The 23310-nt window shown below is 46.2% G+C and overlaps 1 protein-coding gene and 1 pseudogene across 2 annotated transcripts in view; both read right to left on the bottom strand.

The window, feature by feature from the left end:
- The window catches only part of LOC126417694 (uncharacterized), a 540342-nt gene that overhangs the window by 277958 nt on the left and 239074 nt on the right, over nt 1–23310 (bottom strand). Inside the window, exon 2 of one of the 2 annotated variants that reach the window (XM_050085139.1) lies at nt 10832–11017. The exons of the other annotated variant lie outside the window; for it this stretch is intronic. Coding sequence (XP_049941096.1) covers nt 10832–11017 — 186 coding nt within the window. The remainder of the gene's footprint in view (nt 1–10831; nt 11018–23310) is intronic. 2 annotated transcript variants of the gene reach the window in all.
- LOC126424878 (5S ribosomal RNA) lies at nt 20720–20837 on the bottom strand (annotated as a pseudogene).

Below are 23310 nucleotides of genomic sequence, written 5' to 3'. Positions count from 1 at the left end.
TGATGATTTCTTGGCTCCATCGCCAGCACCTTATGCTTGCTTACTGTCACATCTCGGCTTCCTCCTCCTGTTCCTCTTCATTGTCTCTGTTTTCGCTGTCACTGTGAGTATCGCTGTCCATGTTGGTCATAGGAATGTCTGTTATGTCGTATCCGCATGTGCTCTTTATGTGTTGTTTTTGCAATACTGTTTGTCAAAACGTTTAATTGTGCCCACTGTTCTTCGTCTCTTATTGTTGTGTATATATCTATGTCTGTTTCTATGTAGTCTAAGCATAGTGTATGTCTATCGTTCGCGTACTGCCCGCAGAAAAAGACAGTGTTCTGTGGAACCTTCTTCCCCGTATAGGCATGTAGGTGTCTGCCTCAGATTCACGCGGTTCAAGTGCGTGGGATAAGGTCCGTGTCCGGTTAAGAAATGTACCATACCACGGCTGGGATCGATATGTTTCATTCTCAACCGCTCCCTTATGTAAGGGAGGAAGTCGTGCAGTCTACGTCCCTTGTCACTTACATCCCACTTACCTTGCCATGTATCCAAACGCCAACTTTTAAGGTGACGTGTCTTCTCTATCGGCACACCAGTTATGTGTACCTTATCTAGTTTCCCATCTTTAACCAGTACCTTGCAGCTCCGTATTTGATCGTGATATCTATGCGGCATATTCCGAGCACCACACACAGTGCATCCACTGAGGTGGTGCCAAAGGCTCCAGATAGCCTAAGTAGGGCACTTCTCTGGCCTCGTCTGACTGATGCTTTGTTGGTGACCACGTTCAGTCTATGTGCCCACGTGCTAGATGCGAAGTTGAGTACTGATTCGAAGAGCACACAGTGATATGTCCGTATGACTGGTAGAGGTAATCTGTACTGTTTTGAATTTAGCCTCACCAGTTTGTGTAGTATTTTTCTACTTTGTCTGTTGTTAGCCTTATGTGTTCGTGGAAATACAATTTTTCCATCTATGTATACCGCAAGGTAGCTCGTAACGTGTGCTCGTTTGATGTTTGTGTCCCCAATTTTAACCGAAGGATTCCTTTGGAGTGATCCTTTCAGTTATGTGTATGTTGTTTTGTTTTAGGCTATCCTGAGTTTATTGCTGTGACACCATTGTGTAATTGTTTGTAGTATTCCACTGACTTTCTCTTCTGACTGGGCTCTGTTGTTTGCAATGATTACAACTAATAGGTCATCTGCGTAGGCGACAATTCGTCTGACCTGTCATCCCCATTCACAAGTTGTAGGAGAGGTTCGATTGTTATGTCACAGAAGATGGGGCCGCAAATCGACCCTTAAGGGCAGCCCTGGGTAATTCTTTTAATTACTTATTGGCTGTCCATATGCCATTCGACTACTCGGTCTTTACAGTAGTCTAGGAAACTGTTGTACAGTAATTGCGGTACCTCCAGATGTTTTAACCTTTGTAAGAGTGCGGGCCAACAGAGATTATCGAATGCTCCGGCAATGTCAATCATTACTGCCATGACGAATTTCTGTTTTGTAGTATTAACTATGTGTAGGGCCTGGTTGATGGCATCATCCATTGATCTGCCAGTTCTGAAGCCGAATTGGTGTTGGCTCATACCCCTGAGAGCTGTGTGTGTTTGCAGGCGCTTTTACACAGTAGCTTCTCCTGAATCTTTGCTAGGGTGTTTATTAGGCATTTGGCCTTAAGTCTTTGGATCTCAAGTTACCCTGTCCCCTGATTTTTTAATAATGACTGCTTTGGAGGTTTTCCATAACGAAGGTACCCTACTCCGCCATAAGGCATCGTTCAGTAACATTTATTTATTTATTTACTCGTGTCCAGAACATAACATACACATATAGCCGATAGACAGCAATTTACAAACAATATAAGTACATGATTAAATTCCATATGACATCCAAAATTCCGCCGTTTGAACTGCTGTATCATTGGCGATAACCAGATCGTCCATCAGGCATAGGGCTGGAGGGTTTCTACAGTTGAGCAGTGTTGTTGATCTTGCTGTTTGCCACATTCGCATAGATAATCTCCTGGAGAGAAATCCCATTTCTTCAAATTGACCTTGCATCGGGATACACCAGTTCTCAGCCCGATGAGGACCGTCCATGTTTTATATGGGAGGTGACGTCCTTTAGCAAGCTCTTCTTTAGGGTTGTTCCGGTACCTCTCTGATGGTGAGTTACGCCAAAGCTGTATTCGACGATTTGCAGGTGACGTAAAAAGTAATTCTGTTGAACGGAGAAAACACTTTCTTGATCTTAGTCTTTGATGTTGGTATTCACATCCGAACAAAGGGTGTCTTGGATCTGTCGCCTGTTTGCGCTTCTCTCTTTCTGCTGCTGTTCTTCTTCTGATATGTGGAGGTGCTATGCCCATCAGATGATATATTTTATTAATAGAAGTTGCCCGCAAGCGGCCAGTGACAATGTGTCCTGTTTCATTAAGGGCAATGTCCACTTGTTTGGCATGGTTGGAGTTCAGCCACACGGATGCTGCATATTCAGCAGCGGAGAAGCATAAGGACAATGCAGATGTGCGAAGAACATTTGGTTGCGCGCCCTAATTGTTACCTGTCAGTTTCCGAATGATGCTGCTCCTAGCAGATACTTTCATTTTAGTGTCCTTGCAGTGGACTTTGAAAGTGAGGGAACGGTCTAGTTTTACTCCCAGGTATTTTGGGGTATTGCAGTTGGTCAGCTGTTGTCCTCTCCAGGTTACGTTAGGTTCCTTCTAGCCTCTCTGTTTCGCAAATGGAAAGCACACACTTGAGTTTTAGAGGGATATGGTTTCAGGTAATTGTGATCATAATAGGCAGACAGTGTTAGAAGACCTGTAGTTAGTTTTTCTTCCACCTCCTCATAGGTTCTTCCTTGGGCAGCAATTGTTATATCATCTGCATAGATGAAAGATCTTGTGACAGGCTCAATTGGTTGGTCATTGGTATAGATTAGGAACGGGGTGATATGCGGTGCTAGTTTTTTCAGTGTTTCCGAGTGGATACCATCTGGTCCAGGTGCTTTCTTGTTTTTCAGCTCAGAGATTGCTAGCGCAACCTTTTCTTGCGCAAAAGGACAGGTGATAGTCAACAAGGGAAGTCTCGGAGTGAACCAAAGCGATGGTTCAAATGGCTCTGAGCACTATGGGACTTAACTTCTGAGGTCATCAGTCCCCTAGAACTTAGAACTACTTAACCCTAACAAACCTAAGGACATCACACACATCCATGCTCGAGGCAGGATTCGAACCTGCGACCGTAGCGGTCGCGCGGTTCCAGACTGTAGCGCCTAGAACCGCTCGGCCACTCCGGCCGGCGAACCAAAGCGATGTTTTTCGGACATGGAAGAGATACAGAGAGACAGGAACTGTAGATGACATGCCTCGCTGAGACCGCCCAAGGGCTACTACTGCAGTGTATGGCCGCTATCAACGGCTTATGGCTTCGAGGAACACTGACAGCAACGCCACCATGTTGAATAATGCTTTTCGTGCAGCCATAGGACGTCGTGTTAAGACTCAAACTGTGCGCAATAGGCTGCATGGTGCACAACTTCACTCCCGACGTCCATGGCGAGGTCCATCTCATGCAACCACGACACCATGCAGCGCGGCACAGATGGGCCCAACAACATGGCGAATATACCGCTCAGGATTGGCACCACGTTCTCTTCACCGATGAGTGCCGCATATGCCTTTACCCAGACAATCGTCGGAGATGTATTTGGAGGCAACACGATCAGGCTGAACACCTTACACACACTGTCCAGCGAGTGCAGCAAGGTAGAGGTTCCCTGCTGTTTTGGGGTGGTATTATGTGGGGCCGACGTACGCCGGTGGTGGTTACGGAAGGCGCCGTAACGGCTGTACGATACGTGAATGCCATCCTCCGACCGATAGTGTAACCATATCGGCAGCAGATTGCCGAGGCACTCGTCTTCATGGACGACAATTCGCGCCCCCATCGTGCACTTCTTGTGAATGACTTCGTTCAGGATAACGTCATCGCTCGACTAAAGTGGCCAGCATGTTCTCCAGACATCAACCCTATCGAACATACCTGGTATAGATTGAAAAGGGCTGTTTGTGGACGACGTGACCCACCAACAACTCTTAGGGATCTACGCGGAATCGCAGTTGAGGAGTGGGACAATCTAGACCACTAGTGCCTTGATGAACTTGTGGGTAGTAATCCACAAGGAATACAGTCCCGCATCAATGCAAGAGGACGTGCTACTAGGTATTAGAGGTACCGGTGTATACAGCAGTCTGGACCACCACCTCTGAAGGTCTCCCTGTATGGTGGTACAACATGCAATGTGTGGGTTTCATGAGCAATAAAAAGGGTGGAAATGATGTTTATGTTGATCTCTATCCTAATTTTCTATACAGGTTCCGGAACTCTCGGAACCGAGGTGATGTAAAACTTTTTTTGACGTGTGTATAAGCTTTCTGATTCCATGGGCCAACGGTTTAAGCGCGACGTTGCAGCAGCGTTCCCGAGTGCTGAAGCCTCGTACGCTCTTCTTACCCGCTGCACGGGACAATTCGATTAGTGAGCGACCGGTATCGAACCTCCGAGTCGTTCACGCTGGCACTCACTGGGGTAACGCCAAAAATAGCACCATCTCACAATATATCTCTCTCTCTGCCTCTGGGTAGCTGTTATTTTCTCATGTATGGCAATTATTACTGACTGTGATTTACTGAGCAGTTTAATAGTACCCTGGCATTCATTTCAGTGTTGTGACATAAAGAGGCTAGGTGAGCTGCTTTAGCCTCCTCACCAGTTGTTAGTTGGCGTTAGCAGCCGTGATTAGGCCGGATGGCGAGGACGGCTACGCTAGCAAGTAGCAGCAGCGAAAGCTGACTGCCGGCCCACCGACAGGAGCTGGAGCTGTGGGGCGGGCCAGAGGCGGGTCTTCCGCAGCTGCTTCCTTCCACGTCTGTCCTCTGCACTCAGCACTTAAAAGTCTCAACTGGACGATCGACTGGTGATGCAAATGGCGGACGCAGATAGGTGGCAAAACAGTCTCAGGATGCAAGAGAGACACTTCAGCGCCTATTAGAGACGTTGCGCTTTGGGGGAGCTGTCAGTACGACTTCAGATTACCGTACGTATTTCTCGCGACGATGGGGACAGCACAAATGTTCGTTGAATATGTTCCGAATCGCCGCTCCTTAAAATTTCTGTGTAGCTTGTTCAGCATTCGAGGTTAGTCAATTTTTATTAATTTGTGCTATCTGCGATAGTCACGATAAATGGGACGTCATATATTATGTAGTACGATACAACGTGCTTTCCTGGTACGCATTTTCGGGCCCAAAAATGTCTACGACGTGTCAAAATGTGTTTTCGGAATGAGAGGCCCTATTAATCATATTTTAGATGGCGGGATGTTTCCTTTGAGAAGGATAGCGGCTAGTTACTACCAAATGTTGTCCAATCCGAGCTCGTACTCAGTTTCTTAAGGCCTCGTCGCCGATGGGACATTAAATTCAGCCTTCGTTTGTCACCAGCTGATCAAAATTGCGAACCTGCCCCGAAACACCATTAGGAAGGTACGCGCGAGGCGCGGGAATTGGCGCGAAACAATTTTTCTGCGAACTCACTCTCGTTGCAGTCGGCGGTATTACTATGGTGTCCGCCTCATCATTTAAATTTCCTAATCTCGAGAACGTGTAATTTTGAACTAATCGATAATCGGTAACTCCCGTCAGTGTGCCCCTGTGACTTCGCGCTATTTATTTTTCATTTCGTCCCGTATATGAAATCACTTCAAAATAGTAAGCATTCCCAACATAATGCAAGTTTTATTTCACGTATTCTAATTTCGAGGGATGCTCCTTACCTCCGGTGATGATATATCAACAGCTGCAGAAAACAATGTTGACGTGGGACCGGCGGGTCTTTTCGCGCTCGGAGGTGACAACGAAAGTTCCGTCATCGTCGGTCCGCGAAACGCACTCGGGGCTGGAGGTTAACGACAGCCGGCGAATGGCGCCCCCGCCGCGCTCCAGCAGGCCGCCGCGGGGCGGCTTTCGGCTGCGGCGGTGACGCGATCGCCCAGGCACGCCGGTCGCTATCTGGGGTCGCATCTGCCGCCCCACCCCGGCTCGGCTCGCATCCAGGCCGCAGAGGCTCGTTTCACCTCAGCGGAGTCGGCGCTTTCCAGCAGCCGAACCGCCCCGACAGGTGGTGAGCCGCGCGCCCGGCGAGTTCACAGTCCGAGACGTCGTTCTCATACAACTCAGCTGTGGGATTTTCTCGACAGCTTCCACTGGCCCCGCGCCGGTCGCTGCGTTTGTCGCGGTACAGTGCCGGTACCACCAGTTTCCTCACGTTCCACACTCGAAACGGCGTCGCAGTGAACGGAAAAGCCTGGACGCGTCCTCTCTGCAGTACCGAGCATCCGTCCTACACGCCGTGGCCTACCGGTCTCCTGTCGATTATCGTCACACGTTGAAATTCCGTGTCGCCGAGTTCACTACATATCTGTGACAGACAGCTCGGATAGCGGGTCTGCGCTCGCAACATGAAGGCGCAGAATTCTGGCGCCGTACCGCGTACATCTTCAAATACGACCACCCTCCAGTCACTTTTAACCAGTCGGTATACCATAAACCCCACTGCACCAAAAAAATGCAAACGGATGATCTACTGACGCATCAGAGAGCCTTTCCAACACTCTGGGATCCTCAATGAGTAATGGAAAGCAGCATGCTGGCACTAAGGGGGTCGGGGAGGGAGCTAGATACTGTTTGAACCGAATGACGAGGAAGACAAAATTCTGACAACGATGAAAATAAAATGGATTGTGTTTATCCATGCGAGTGAGTAGTTTATCGAACGAACGAGTTGTTCTCTGTATTCAAAGTTGTAAGAAGAGACTGAGGCGACGATCTAATAGTAGAAAAGTTGATGATATTAGAAAGCGCGCAGAAGTACGCACCGTTGCAAAATGCGCAAGACTCACACCTGAAAACCGTGAAGTAATTCGGAAAAAGCCTTCATCCAATACAATACTACATGTGAAATGGTTGTTGATGGTGGTGTGGTGATTCATCTACATTCTAACGTTCGAAAAATAAGATTTGAATGTTAAATAAAGTAACAAGTCGTCTTTCGTGCGTTGTATTACTTTAAAAAGTTCTGTAGATTATAATGGAGTTTTTTTAAGTTTCATCCAAGGCAGATCGTGAATGTCTTCCCTTGACGTTGTCAGAACTACCAACCAGAGTCGACATATTTTCTTTGTTGTCTACTTTGTGAATGTATTCAAAAAGAAATTCGATTCAATTCAACCAACTGTATCGTCAAACAATTATTTGCCCATTTTCCAATATGCGTTGCCCGAAGCGTGATTTTTCTACACAGCGAAGGCGATGATATCCTTTGTGTAAATTTTTCTACAGTGCATAATGTTTGTCAGTTTGTCACATATGTGACAAGAGCTGAAAACTTTTTGGCTGGTGGTCCCGAGAGGCTTCTTCGCGCATCGGTCTGCCTTTTGTGTGACAACACGCGACACTGCAATTTTAGGCTATAAAATGAAATGTTCATAGGATCGTTTAATCTGATAATCTTCCGTTAAGTGGCTCAGTTTCGGAGCAGGCAATCGAAAACTGATAAGAAAGAACACAAGGCTCGAGCTTAGCGTCCCGTCAACGTCCAGGAGACTACAGACGGAGCAGACGCTCGGACCGAGTAATTGCGGCGGGAGTCAATTGGGAGGGGTAGATGGGGAGGGGGGGGGGCGACCGGACAGAAAGAGATTCGGCGGCAGTTACTTACCAGAAGTGATTTAGGGATGTTAAACCGGCAGCCCTATTCCTCCCACAGCAACTCCAGCCTCCAATCGAGAGCTACATCGCGTCTCTACGTAACGGACGTTGGTGGCTGGTGTGGGCCCGTGTGCGCCAGTTCCCTTTACAGTATACACGCCAGGCACATCGAGACAGAGCCGTTTTCTTCGACCTCCGCCGTAACGTCTGTACGTCCCTGAACGTCTATCGAGCATTCCAAATGGTTCTCCCGAGCCTCTAAAATCTGATATATTGTCCTTCGCGAAAACCTGCAATCACATGTACAACGTATTTTATTGTCTGTATAGTCCGCTTTCATCTCTAAAATGAACGGTTTCGGTCCACACCAACGATCGTCCTAAGGTCTGATTGTATCGCTTTCGACAGTAACTCGTCCAAATTATCAGCAAATAATAGATTCCACGCCACAGGATAATATGCGCAATGTACACGGACAATAAAAGCTTCTCTTTCAAGTGTGCGTGATCCACGACGCCACACGTCGGCCGTATCATCCGAAGGAGTATATGTGAACTCGGAGGCGGCCAGGACTTCATCACAGAGAGACCGCTGGCTACAGCTGAGGGCTGCAAGTAGGGCCACTCACAGTACTTCCTTTCGTAAACAGACGTACGGCGTCGTCTTTTTGCGACCTTCTGAACAGTGGATTCAGGCTCGTGGCACGGATACGGATCGAATCGACGTCGGGCTCGCGAGAAAAAGGAGGCAACACCAAAACTGTTACACTACTGGCCATTAAAATTGCTACACCACGAAGATGACGTGCAACAGATGCCAAATTTAACCGACAGGAAGAAGATGCTGTGATATGCAAATGATTAGCTTTTCAGAGCATTCACACAAGGTTGGAGCCGGTGGCGACACCTACAAGAGGAAAGTTTTCAAACGATTTCTCATACACAAACAGCAGTTGACCGGCGTTGCCTGGTGAAACGTTGTTGTGACGCCTCGTGTAAAGAGGAGAAAAGCGTACCATCACGTTTCCGACTTTGATAAAGGTCGGATTGTAGCCTATCGCGATTGCGGTTTATCGTATCGCGACATTGCTGCTCGCGTTGGTCGAGATCCAATGACTGTTAGCAGAATATGGAATCGGTGGGTTCAGGAGGGTAATACGGAACGCCGTGCCGGATCCCAACGGCCTCGTATCACTAGCAGTCGAGATGACAGGCATCTTATCCGCATGGCTGTAACGGATCGTGCAGCCGCGTCTCGATCCCTGTCAACAAATGGGGACGGCTGCACGAGAACAACCATCTGTACGAACAGTTCGACGACGTTTGCAGCAGCATCAACTATAAGCTCAGAGACCATGGCTGCGGTTACCCTTGACAATGCATCACAGACAGGAGCGCCTGTGATGGTGTAATCAACGATGAACCTGGGTGCACGAATGGCAAAACGTCATTTTTTCGGATGAATCCAGATTCTGTTTAGAGCATCACGATGGTCGCATCCGTGCTTGGCGACATCGCGGTGAACGCACATTGGAAGCGTGTATTCGTCATCGCCATACTGGCGTATCACCCGGCGTGATGGTATGGGGTGCCATTGGTTACACGTCTCGGTCACCTCTTGTTCGCATCGACGCCACTTTAAACAGTGGACGTTACATTGCAAATGTGTTGCGACCCGTGGCTCTACCCTTCATTCGATCCCTGCGAAACCCTATATTTCAGCAGGATAATGCACGGACCGCATGTTGCAGGTCCTGTACGGGCCTTTCTGGATGCAGAAATGTTCGACTGCTGCCCTGGTCAGCACATTCTCCAGATCTCTCACCAATTGAAAACGTCTGGTCAATGGCGGCCGAGCAACTGGCTTGTCACAATACGCCTGTCACTACTCTTGATGAACTGTGGTATCGTGTTGAAGCTGCATGGGCAGCTGTACTTGTACACGCCATCCAAGCTCTGTTTGACTCAATGCCCAGGCGTATCAAGGCCGTTATTACGGCCAGAGGTGGTTTTTCTGGGTACTGATTTGTCAGGATCTATGCACCCAAATTACGTGAAAATGTAATCACATGTCAGTTCTAGTATAATAGATGTGTCCAATCAATACCCGTTTACCACCTGCATTTCTTCTTGGTGTAGCAATTTTAATGGCCAGTAGTGCAGTAAAATTAAAAAACTGCGGTTCCTTTTCTCTAGGTTTGTGGACAATACTTCACTCGAGTCTGGCTTATCTTAAACCTGTACAGAATGTGTGGGAGACAGCTGCATTCACCGGATCACAATCGTCAGATTCCTGGCAACACTGAAGTGATCGTAAGATAATATTTATAATCGGACGTTATCTTTAAAACAGTGCATTAATAATATAAACACTTAACTGACACCAACAAAAATTCAGAGGCTACATGCCTTCGCCTCGTACACACATTACATAAAAACAAAATGTAAGGTTCAAAACTGAAACACATTCGCATGCCACACACTGATAGCGTCAATAATGGGTTTCCGACATTCAGCACTTCGTAACGATCAAACAGGCACAAAGAAAAGAATATGTACAATACAGGAATTTGAAACGAGAAAACTGATGCACAACAAAACAATATTCACGACACATCTGATTTCAGAGACCGCATAATTTTTTCTGCGCCACTGCTACGTATACGGATAAGTTACGAATATTTAGTGAAACCTCTTTCAGTAAAAATGTACGTCGCAGGAATTTTTTTACAGCAATTCGCTCTTAAACAGTCCGGGCACGACCAGTATTAAGGAGAGCTAAATGAATCAGGTCGACATTTTCTGTGAAACACAAAATATTCACACGTTTACTACTGGCCGTACAAGTAATCGAGGAATGTATTTTGATGAAATTTTAGCATAATTTTTTTAGATGGGAAGTTTTGGGACGTCTAGTCGCTCTGAGGATTCCACTGCAACGTACAATATCTGAACAAGTGGCGCAGCCGGTCTCTACGAATCGGACGAGCAACGTTTCACGCGTCTGACGAGTTGCGTACAGGACGGCGGGAGAAGCTGGCATGCGACACGGACGTCGTGTATACCTGTGCTGCTGCTGCTTGTCGGCGGCGGGCGCGTCCGCCGGCGGCACCGGGGAGGCGGCCCTGCTGAGGGGCGTGTTGGGGGGCGGGCCGCGCGCACCCAGCGCCGCCCCCGCCGCCCCCGCATCGGGCACCAGTTCCCGCGGACGCTTCGGCGCCAGCGCCACCGCCACCGCCAGGGCGTTCACGCTGCACACAAAACACAAGCTCTGCTCACCGCGTCCCGCTCACCCCGCCCACAGCGGCCGCCGTCTCAGCTCTGCTTAATTAACTACAAGACTCACCGCACGGGTGGTATTTACAAGTACGTCGAGGGTTTCAGAAGGCAACTGCGAGAAAATTCGAGACGCACAGCGGACCGAGTGTACGCCCTCAACTCGCTTCACAGGTGCTTGACAGGAGCACTGTTTGTGGCACAGCGTACGTGTGTGTGTGTGTGTGTGTGTGTGTGTGTGTGTGTGTGTGTGTGTGTGGGCGCGCGCAGTTCGCTCGAGTCCCCGCTGCCTGCTGCTTGCCGCCACAGCAGTCCACTTTGGAAATCTGTCCACTTGGTCGCCCATCTGCAGGATGCTGCAGTACTAAGCGGAGCATTCTCTACACACTGACACGCCTGCCCCCTGCTGGTGCCAATGCTCGATCGACTGGTATGTCTCATTTCTCTGCATGTCTTGTAGTTTTCGTGCAGTTTTCTTCTGAAACCCTGAGGTAATTGTGTACAACCCTGCGCTATAAAACACAATGTGGTACGAAAACCAGGTACTTCGGATATTTTATTTACCGTTCTACGCCTGACAACGACACTAATAACGACGCCTACGCTGTCTGCAGAATTTCTTTTATTTCGCGTATGCCGAGACGACTGTAGGGGCTCGGTAATACTCTGAGAGACAACGTATAAAGCGAAGTCACCAGAGGTAAATTGAACATTCTATAAATTAATGATCCTATAAATACTTGCAAAAGGACCAGTTCCCACTCTGCAGAAATATCATTCACCAGTCGACAATAACGCAAACAGGTGAGGGCAGCTGGCTGTTTAGAGAATATGCTCGATAGCGCCTTCCTCCCCTATGACAGCGCTACCACTGCGGAATTTTCTGCCTCCACAGTTTGCTGTACAACACGTAAATGTTTACGGTTTTTACACAATTGTAATCATTTAACATAAAACTGCAAAGTGTTCATCTTGTGGCAGGAGCGAAGCTCAGATCGGGCGACAGCTGACGCTGCCGGGATTGCGAGTCACCCGATAAAATCTTCATACTGTCGACGGCCGTCTACAGCAGCAAGAAGTCGCGCCAAATCTCCTGCGCCTATTATTACTAATAAGAAAATTAAAATAAATTTTTAAAATACAATTGTAATATCGATGTCAATGTTGTTATCAGTTAAGTTCTCGCCAAGATACAGTACACGTAAGTGCTTTCACATTACTGGAAGTTTTTGAATGTGTGGCATCATTTTGTACTCTTTGGTAAACCAACTAGCACTGTTTGTGACGACAAAAAATATTCTCTCGGTCATGAATAATTTTAGAAGTATATTTCAGAAGGTATTTTAAATTGCCTCTTTATGAATGATGATTCAAATACGTAATGAATCGAAATCAAGTTTTACAACCAAACGCTGGGCAAAGTGATTTAAACCACGATATACCTGGTTTTCAGAAAGACCCACGGAATACGTTTCAACTGCGCAATAAGTATTTTTAAAGAACAGAGTAATCTACTAGTCGATAGTAAATAGAAATATTTATTTCACTTACCGAAAATAATTACGAAATACATTAAAGTGTACAGCGCTAGACTTTATCCTGGAATGACACTGAGAAACCAGGGCACCAGTGTCTTTAGTTGAGCGCTATATTAGAAAACATTTAGCTGATTGCGTAAGCCAGCGTTTCTCAACCTTCAAGTATTCGCGATCCAATTTTCGGTCATAATTTTCATCGCATCGCCCTCCCATCCCCATCCCTTTTATTGTGTGGAGCGCTATATTAGAAAACATTTAGCTGATTGCGTAAGCCAGCGTTTCTCAACCTTCAAGTATTCGCGATCCAATTTTCGGTCATAATTTTCATCGCATCGCCCTCCCATCCCCATCCCTTTTATTGTGTGTGTGTGTGTGTGTGTGTGTGTGTGTGTGTGTGTGTGTGTGCGACTGACGACGGCGTGGCGTATTGAACATAACATCAATATTTACATCGCTTACACACTCCGCTGGGCAGCAGGTCAGACGTTGAAGTGTGGACGCAAAACGGTTGGTCTATATTGACAGGCGTAGTCCTTTTAGTGGTGCAGTAACGACCGTGCAAGAAACGTCAGGTCGTGAACTCGTCATTGTAGGAATACTGTTCGACGCACAGCAAAAACAACCAACACGCTCACGTTAGGTACCATATATAAAAACATCTGCACTTATATCTTTAAACCCTGTATTCATACATAATGTATTTTGATTACTTTGACGCTACTGTTACAAAGTTCCAAAGTCTGAAAATTACGAAGAATAAGTAAGTTTACCGTTACTTCGTAATCCCGAACCGCTACATTGACAAAGCCACAACCGATGGCCCTCAGCTGCCTTCCGTCATACATATAGCGAGCGAAATTACTCCCGAAGCTCTATTAACAGCCGAAGAAGTCTTTGTCCACTTCACGCAAGAGACGCAATGAAAAGACAGTTTAGTAGTAAATCGCTCTTTGAATTTTGGACAGTGTGAATTGATGATTTCTCTGCACTGAAAACAAGAGCACTTCGTATGGTATTATTATTTTCAACATCCTATCTTTGCGAAACCGGATTTTCTGCGTTGGCTGCTTTAAAAGACAAAATATAAATGTCAGATAAAGATAGAAAAACAACTCGGGGTCTCTATTTCTAGTATTAAACCCTACTTAAAAAATTTTGCTCCGCTGGCCAGGCACAAGGAAGTCACAAATAATTACAAAACTTGTTTTTAATTTAGTACTAAAACATAATTATTAAATGCGTTGTGCAGTCCTGGTACAGTCCTATTTATAAGGATATTACATCACTGGAAACGTGGAAGGAGAGGTGTTATCCACAGGTTGAGAATCACTGGTACAAGCGACGCAGCAATCGACAACTTGCTGTACTACAACGACTTAACTCCGAATTTTTAAGAAGAAAACACCATTATTACTCGCCCCTAGTCTGTCTTAAGAAAGAGTAACCTGCAAACTAACAAACATAAAGAAGTGTTAGTGTGCACTTTGCAGCACACGGTAAAAAATTCAAGTCCAATAAAGTACCAGAAGTAACGATGTGTTGACGCTACGTGTTATATCACTACACTTTGCTACCCGTTAAGCCTCAAGTGCAGCGTACTTAATGGAGTTGTGGACGGCTCTCGTAATCGGCAACGTAACCTGGGTTACCAGCCGTATGTGAACAGTGAGGCCCCAGGAGCGTCTTCGTCAACAACGAGATGGCGGCAATGAAATCGAATTCCGCATCCCGCAACACGCGTAGGAAAGCTCAGCTCGGCGCGTGGTTTGTGACGGAGTGGGCGTGGAAGAGTGACGCCGCTAATTTGCACGGAAGTGCCGCACTACGCAGCCCGGCTTTCGCCTGGGGAAGCAGTTGTTGCAATGCTTACTGCTGCTTTCACCGCGGCCACAAGGCGGATGACGTCAGTGGCCGGCGGGTGGCCGGATGTGATCCCGGAATAGCACCAGAAAACACCGCACGACGCTCGCCTCTCCAGCCGCAGCTTATGAAAACCACGAGACAGAGAAGACTTGCTTCGTTGTCCGTAAATCAGCAGCAGCACCGCACAGGTAGCTGCACGGCTGCGGGGCTCTAGCATGTAAACAATGCAACATCACGAGTGAAGTCAACAACGCTTTGCAGCAGGATCGCCTACGGACAGTCTGCGAAGCTTTTTTGAGTCACCTAAGAGTTAAGATGCAAACGTTGTTTCGCGTTTACACTTAATTTGTGGCACACAGTATTAACATAAGGCATATGCTGAAGTGTTTGTACGATGGAGAGCTAATTTCTGATGGGGAAGAGTATGTCACTTTCGCCTAAAGCGAATGTTTAAAATTTACCAGTAGAAAACTTCGCGCCTACATAAACGCAGCTAACCAAACAAGGACAGGGCAAAATCACTGTGGTTACCGACGCCGGCGAACGCTACACGCGGCGACAGCTGCTCCAGGGCGCTCAATTCGACGCTGTTTTCGGATGGGTCCGAGAATGTTCGAATGTATGTAAACTCTTATGGGACTTAACTGCTAAGGTCATCAGTCCCTAAGCTTACACACTACTTAACCTAAATTATCCTAAGGACAAACACATACACACCCATGCCTGAGGGAGGACTCGACCCTCCACCGGGACCAGCCGCACAGTCCATGACTGCAGCGCCCTAGACCGCTCGGCTATTCCCGCGCGGCATGGGTCCGAGAAATCGACAAATCGATACGATGAGTGCAACAGCTATTTGCAACAGCGGCACTTAGAGAAGAACAGGTAACGTTGTTTAGGAGTGAATAAGAAAGAAACTGCGAACTGTTTTAACAATTTTTGGTCTCTGAAGGAAATGTTTAAATCTGTGTACAACTGAATTGTACCGAACGTTGATAGTAGTGAACATTATGGCAATGGTCGACAGAAAGCAAAACGACAGCGATATTCTCAACGAAAGACAGCTGAACATTTCCGTTAAAATAGAACAGATGTTTTAAAGTTCGCTACTTCCGGATATCGTCAAACAGAAGAAGTGACGAGTGCTGTGTAGATTCGGCAATGCACAGTCGACACCGACAGTTAGAAAACATGACAAGCACGTTAGTAATGATTCAATGTTTCAGATATTTCCACAAATTAAAAAGTCTCGTCAGGAAATGAATCAAGAAATTGAAAACTATAGTCGAGAAATAGAAAGGGAAATGCAGGACGGCTACAATAAATCATGTGAGGCAGTTGGTAGTAGGCGAACGCTGATTGCTCTTACGTTTCATGCAAACCAAAATGAACTCTCAAACCTAATGGCCTCGAAACTGAAGATGTTAAGAAACGAACTGCACAACAAAATAAGCAAACGAAAATGCTGGTTAACGAGGCTCACGATATCATTCATGCCCACGATAGTGAAACTGCGGACCTAAAGAGTGCTTGCGACGACTATTGAATTAACTGGTGCATCCAGGGCAATGAGCTGGCGACGAGGTAGACAAAAGTCTTACTATGTGACTACGAGTGGGCGAAGTAAACGAAAAGCTTGTACAGAAAGACGTTGATGCAGCGTTACGTGTAACCGACTGCAACATCGTTAACGTGCTTCAAGTAACTACAGACAACGGGATGAGTGCAGGAAACTTCCCAGAATAAGAACCCCAACAAGATATCCATGCCGTAACTTTTATTAAGCAGTTAAAAAACGCATTTCCGAATCATTATACAGAAATGGCACAAATAGACAGTACGTCCATCAGCTACATGAAAAGTGAAGCACATATTTGCATACGGGGTATCACTATTTCCGAAAATTATTCCATATACAAAGAGTTTGTAACATCGTTCTTGCCCATCTTTTGTACCAAAGGTGTGCCATAAAGACACCCAAGAGGAAGGCGACCATGGTGAATAAGCAGAATCATGATCATTGCAAGTCAACCGTGTAACTCTGTAATCTTCCGGTTTCTATCTGAACCAGGATTCTGATGATGTCTTAACGCCGAAACGCGTAAACAATGGATTATTAAATGAAGAAAGACTGATTTCTGCTCATTTCTGGTTTACTCTGTATTCTAATTCCTTCATCTGCGACCAATTGCAGACTATACAAAATACATTTTGATCACTATAAAAACAATGGGACATAAAATCAAACATTCCTGCACCGCCAAAATAGACGCAAGACACAAAATATTGGAGTGGCAATGCCTACCTCGACGATCCAGTTAACGAGGAAGAATTGACGTTAATTTTAACACTAAAGCTACCACTCGCGGTACGTGAGAAGTTGGCACTCACGTCGCATATGAATACGGGACAGGTGTGCTTAATGGCTTAAAGATCATCGAAATAAATATTCTCAGCAGAATGACAACAAAGAGAGAGAACTAACGACGATCGTCAGAACCGCAATACTGGTTAACCGCGAAGGGAACTTCGCCGTTATGAAAGACCAAGTAGATTCAATCGACGAGATACGACGTCATGAAAAAAATAAATAAATAAAAACATAACCCATCTAGATCATCAAACAAATCGGCCACCGCCTCATGAACGAGACACAGCACACAATCGATCGCCGAAAGGAGCTGGAGGGCCGTGATCGGTGTCCAGGAGATAGTGCACCAGAGAATTCATACACTGATCAGCCACAACATTATGACCACCTACTTAATAGCCGGTATGTCCACCTTTGGCACGGATAACAGCGGCGACGAGTCGTGACATGGAAGCAGTGAGGGTATGGAGGGAGTGTCAACATCTGTACACACAAGTCACCTGATTCCCGTAAATACCGCGGGGTGGGGGGAGGGGGGGCTTAAGCTCTGACGCCACGTTCAATCACCAAATGTGAACCACTCCACCGAACTCCTGGCGTTGTGACGTGGCGCTGTATCTTGTTGAAAAATGCCACTGCCGTCAGGAGAAACGATCGTCATGAAAGGGTGTACGTGGTCTGCAACAGTATACGATACTCCTAGGCAGTCAAGGTGCCTCGCACGAGCTCCACGGACCCCACGTGAATGTTCCCCGAGGATAATGGAGCCGCCGCCAGCTTGTCTCAGTCCCGCAGTACAAGTGTCTCAGAGCTGTTCCCTTGGAAGACGACAGATTCGCGCCCTCCCATCAGCATATGAAGAAGGTATCGGAATTCATCAGACCGTGGAACGCTCTGCCACTGCGCAAACGTCCAGCTCCGACGGTAACATGCTCATTTCAGTCGTAGTTGCCGATGTCGTGATGTTAAACAGGCACATGCACGGGTCTTCAGCTGCGGAGGCTAGTCGTTAGGAGTGCTGGATGCACTGTGTGTTCACACACAGTTGTACTCTGCCCAACATTAAATTCTGATGTTAGTTGCGCCACAGTTCGCCGGCTGTCCTGTTTTACCACTCCGCCCAATTTACGACGTCAAGACATCTGTAATGAGGGACGGCGTTCAATCCTACGACGTCTGGATATGGTTTCACCTTGGTATCGCCACGTGTTGAAGACACTCTGCTTCCGAAATGCTCGTGCCGAGCCTCCGGGCCATCACAATCTGCCCTCAGTCAAACGCACACTCAGATAGATTGCGCGTCCTCCCCATTCTACTCACGGACAGCCCGCTGACATACCACGTGCACCGTGGCGTGTGTCTAACTAGCAGTCATTCTTTGCCATGTGATGCTGCTGTCGCCTGGATGAGTTTATGTCCATAGTACGTCGGTGGTCGAAATGTTCTGGCTGGCTAATGTAAGCATACAGTTTATTTGTTCTCTTTTGCTACTAGTGTTCAAAACAAATCCTTCACTAGTGATGTAGGTTTTGTGCGTACTTTTCATTACTTTTAAGCACCTTCCCGTTTTACCGATAGGCTTATCTAAATTCTTGTATTCTGTGACAAGCTACGATAAAACATGTACAGTAATTATATACTGCGAGGCTGCCTTTTTTAGATATAAAAGTGGCAGTAGTGTTAACGCAATAATTTGTATAGCAGTTAACATTACTTTTGTCATAATTAGTATTTTGCTTCACTAAGGTAATAGGTCTTTTGTACAAGTTATAGTGGTATCTATGCCAATGGTCAGCGTTTCTGTATTTTATTTTTGTGCAGTTTCTCAAACATAAACACAGGTATGACATTTGATATACGAATACGAGTTTGTCACTCACTCACTGTATATGCTTATTGATTGCTGCCATAATTATTGTTAACTGGATATTAATAATTAACAGCTGATGGTTTATTGTCAATATTTTCTTTAGTTTATTGTTTAGTCTTAATGTTTTAAATTTTGGTGAGGATATGGTAAGGATACGGTGAATACAATAAATCGCTGATGCCAAGAAAGCTTTGTAGGGGGCTCAGCAAACAAAGCACAGTATGCAAGAGAATTTAAGTCACGGACGAGTTAGAACGCAAGAATTGTTGCACTTTTTTAAAGAATTAATTTGTACCACACAGCAGTAACAACAAATGTGTGTTCTCACGTTTTTGTACGGGAGAGATATGACATATGTAATTAAATTGTGTTCAAGATTCAAGCAAATTTTCTTTCTGTAGGTTAATAATGGAAGAAAACTCAGTCATAAAAAGAGAAAACCAATGTTTTGGAATCAGCCGGGCTCACCTAACAAGAAAAGGAGGAACTTCACTACAGTCATCGACACCGGCCAACGTTACATACTGAATTACTTAAAATCAAATGCAGGAAGAAGAGGATGCAAGAATTATTCACTTACTAAGCAATAAAACACTGTGAACAAAGTTGAAATATCTCGTCTTTGAAACAAATGCAACATGAAAATATAGCATCGCACATAAACCGATCACTGACAGCTGAGGTGACAACCAAAATTTTAGCGACAGGAGTAAATGGACTCAGTTGCACCGTCTGTAGAATTGTACGAGTAACAGAGTTTCAGTTCGCTCTCGTAAAAAGGTACTCGTTAGACGTCTAACGGCAAATATAAATATATTTTACGAGTTACGACAGAAGTTAACTATTACTCGCCAGGCTGAATGTACAACATCTGAAGTGTGGGATGCTGCTCTCCAGATCCCCAGCTGAGAACAGGAAGTCACCATCTCAGTATCTGAAGAGTATCAACGATCATTCCGATATACGGCGGTTTAACTCCGAGGGTCCGCCCCTTCCTAGCAGTGTACGAATTCCGAACGACAACTTACTTGGTCTGAAGTTGGATAATAGTTAGAGATGATGAGTCCCTGAAAACGAAGAACAGAAATGAAACTCTACCTACTAACCGCTGGCGATAGTTCAGTTTTCCCGGCACAGTGAGTGGACGTGATGGTCCTGTTACATGGCTAGTTTTATCATGAGATACGACATCGACAGATGTTTCTTCTGCTGATGGGTGCGACGAGTTCCGTTTCCAAGATTCGAGTCGACAGGACGTGGTTATTGACGCGGTCGCAGACCGAGGAACTGAGTACCGACACACACACACACACACACACACACACACACACGCACACACACACACACACACACACACACACACAGTAAACACAAGCGGCGTTACGCGACCGACTCCGGAAATTATTGATAGTGAAAATCGTTAACCAACAGGTGAGGTAGCATTCACTCTGTCCCTAAGCTTTTTTTATTTAAACAAGGTAGTGAGCAGGGTCCCACGCAGAATTTAAAAAAATCCTCCATCTCTGTTTACAAGGTTACAAGCTAATTTAATTTTAACTGCTTCCTCACTAACACTATTCCAATAGCTGGATGTGTATGCCAGAATCTCCGTGTTGTCATATTTCATAGGATGACCGGTACCAAGACAATGTTCTGCAATGAAAGATTTTCTCGGCTGTTGTAAGCGTGTGTGATGCTTAAGCTCAGTACACAGTTCTTCCCAGTCCCGATAGACTGACCAATGTATGACATATCACGACTGCGAGGAATACGATAGACACCAGCCTTACACAAACCAAGATCATCTTTAACAGAATCTAACTCTAAACTCCGGCCGAACAGGCCTTGGAAGGCCCAACAGTACCGAGCTGCCGCCGTGTCATCCACAGCTCACAGGCGTCACTGGATGCGGAGTGGAGAGGCATGTAGTTAGCACACTGCTCTCCCGGCCGTATGTCAGTTTACGAGGCCGGAGCCGCTACTTCTCAATCAAGTAGCTCCTCAGTTTGCTTCACAAGGCAGAGTACACCCCGCTTGCCAACAGCGCTCGGCAGATCAGATGGTCACCCATCCAAGCGCTAGCCCAGCCCGACAGCGATTAACTTCGGTTATCTGACGGGAACCGGTGTTACCACTGCGGCAAGGCCGTTGGCTCAACGGACTCTAAAAGGACCCTAGTCTAGGTCAGGAAACACATTTCACATCATATTTCCGCAAAGTACGACCAATCTTGTTAGAAATGTTCTCTGCATAAGGCGCAAAGGCTGTCGTCCTTCGTCCCCACTCGGTATTACCACCACTCAATCCGTGCACAGTTGGTCGGTAGTGCAACATGTGTCTGATCTGTATTTCACTACAACCGTTCTGACGAAAGGTGAGCTCGAGATGGGCTAACTCAGACCTCTGGGTCTGAGGTGACGTGGGCCCAACGAACCAAGGTGTGAAGTAACGCTTCACGCTGAGCCGGATGTTGACCACTATCAGCTAGTCGTGTGAGTAGGCTACCTACACACAGCGAGACCCGATGCACCATCCACCTTCCTCCTGATCGACACGTGAAGGAATGGACGGCAGGCGCTGCCACGGGGCCGAAAGACAAAAGTATCGGCTACATACCTGAAAAAAGACTCTCACATTCCAAAACCTCCGACTCAAAGTCCTCGAAGTCTTCCATAAATTACCGATAACTGATGACAACGAGCTTTCCATAGCAACTCCATCGGTCTGCTTACTGAGTGAAGAATGAGAAGTCAACACATGTCTAAATAGCTTGGGTAATTCAATAGCAAACATATACGTCGGGAGAAATTCAGGTCTCAAATAATTTTCTCGTTCGTGATACTTCTCTCGCAAACGGAGGGGAAAGATTTGTGTTCTTTATTATTTATGACAACCCATATATTGCCGCCGAGGAGAAACTACAAATGTGTAACTACCGACAAATTAATGATGAAGTTTTCTCGCGTTATCTGCCGAGTCAAGGTGTCGTTCTGTGGCAACGTTTAGGCAAGTTTTCTACTCGTCATCTTCAGGGGTAGACGGCGTTGCTGCAGAACGTCGCCACGACTCGGCTTATGACCCAATAAAAACTCATCATCGAGATTTGCCGAGAAAGTCTACATTCCCGTATATCAGTTTCACCGTAATTGTACCGAGGCAATGTCTGCGTGCTATGGGGTAAAAATGTACAGCTCTGTTCATTTCACTCGAGTAACCAACCTCTCCTTATGCTTAAGTGTTTCAGAGACCGATGAAATGGCAAAAGGATTTGTAACAAATATCGAGAGACTGTGACTTCAGCAGAAAGAGCTATTACAATGACAGAGGATGGAAATTAAATCTTGTGCATAAAGTGAAAGTGTACGCTTCGGATTGACTTTAGTAAAATCAGACTTTCGGCTTGGAGGGGAAATAGCTGCGACGCTCTGATTCGTATCTGAGAGAATATTTTGTGCTTTCTCTCGAAGAGAAGAAAGTTGCAATCTAGATGTATCGCTAAATGGCCGGAATGCTAACGAGCTGACGCCCCCCTTCAGGACAGACGACACACACTACAGATACACATCGGGCTAATTGCGCAGAGCACGACAGTTGGCCGCCACGCCCGCTTTCCACGTCTGCATCCGCGATCAGCTGCTGCCGCCGCCCACGCGCCGATACGGGGGAAGGGTCGGGAAAAGCAGGCGCCGCTCTCTGGCGGTACCACTCCAGTAAGTGCGGTCAGCGCACAGCGATCACTGAGCTGAAGCTGTAACCCAGCAGTAAATGACCAAACGGACGTCGCGGCCGTGACTCGGAACAGCTGCAGGTGGCTTCCCCAAATTACGAAGTCTAATCCTATATGCGGGGCGAAACTGACGCTACGACTTAGACGATAGGCCAAAGAAAAGCAAATCTACGTTTACAGCATTTGTAAACTTCGAGGACGGTTTTTACAACCGTCACTGGAACACACTATTTGAAAGTCTGAAGAACGCAGGGTTAAATACAGTCAGCGAGAGGGGTTTTACAGCCTCTACAGAAACCAGATGGAAGTCGTAAGAGTCGAGGGGCATGACAGGGAAGCAGTGGTTGGGAAGGGAGTGAGAAGCGTTGCGGCCAATCCTCGATGTTATCGTTTTGTACGTTGGGGAAGCAGTAACCGAAAACGAGGATAAATTTGGAGAGGGAATAAGAAATAAAAACTCTGAGGATTACGGATTACATTGTAATTCTATCAACCACCGGAGAGGTCTTGCTAGAGCAATTAAGGAAATGGGGAGTGTATTGGAAAAAGGTTACAAGACAAGCATCAACACAAACTAAACAATGGTAATGGAGTGTAGTCGAATTAAAGAGGATGACGCTGAAAGAATTAGACTACGGAATAAAACACTATAAGTAGTAGATGAGTTTTGGTAATTCGGTAGCAAAAAATTGATGATGGCTGAAGTAGAGGAGATATAAAATGCGGGCTGGCGATAACAACAAAACCATTTCTGAAAAAAAAATAAAAAAAAAATTGTTAACTTCTAACATAAATTTGAATGTTAGAATGTTTTTTTCTGAAGCAATCTCTCTGGACTGTAGCCTTGTACGGAATTGAAACGTGGACGATAAGCAATTCACACAAAGAAAGAATGAGAG

The sequence above is a fragment of the Schistocerca serialis genome, chromosome 1, assembly GCF_023864345.2.
Source record: "Schistocerca serialis cubense isolate TAMUIC-IGC-003099 chromosome 1, iqSchSeri2.2, whole genome shotgun sequence".
NCBI lineage: Eukaryota > Metazoa > Arthropoda > Insecta > Orthoptera > Acrididae > Schistocerca > Schistocerca serialis.
The sequence above is the reverse complement of the archived record's forward strand: the minus strand, read 5'-3'. Positions and strand labels throughout refer to the sequence as shown.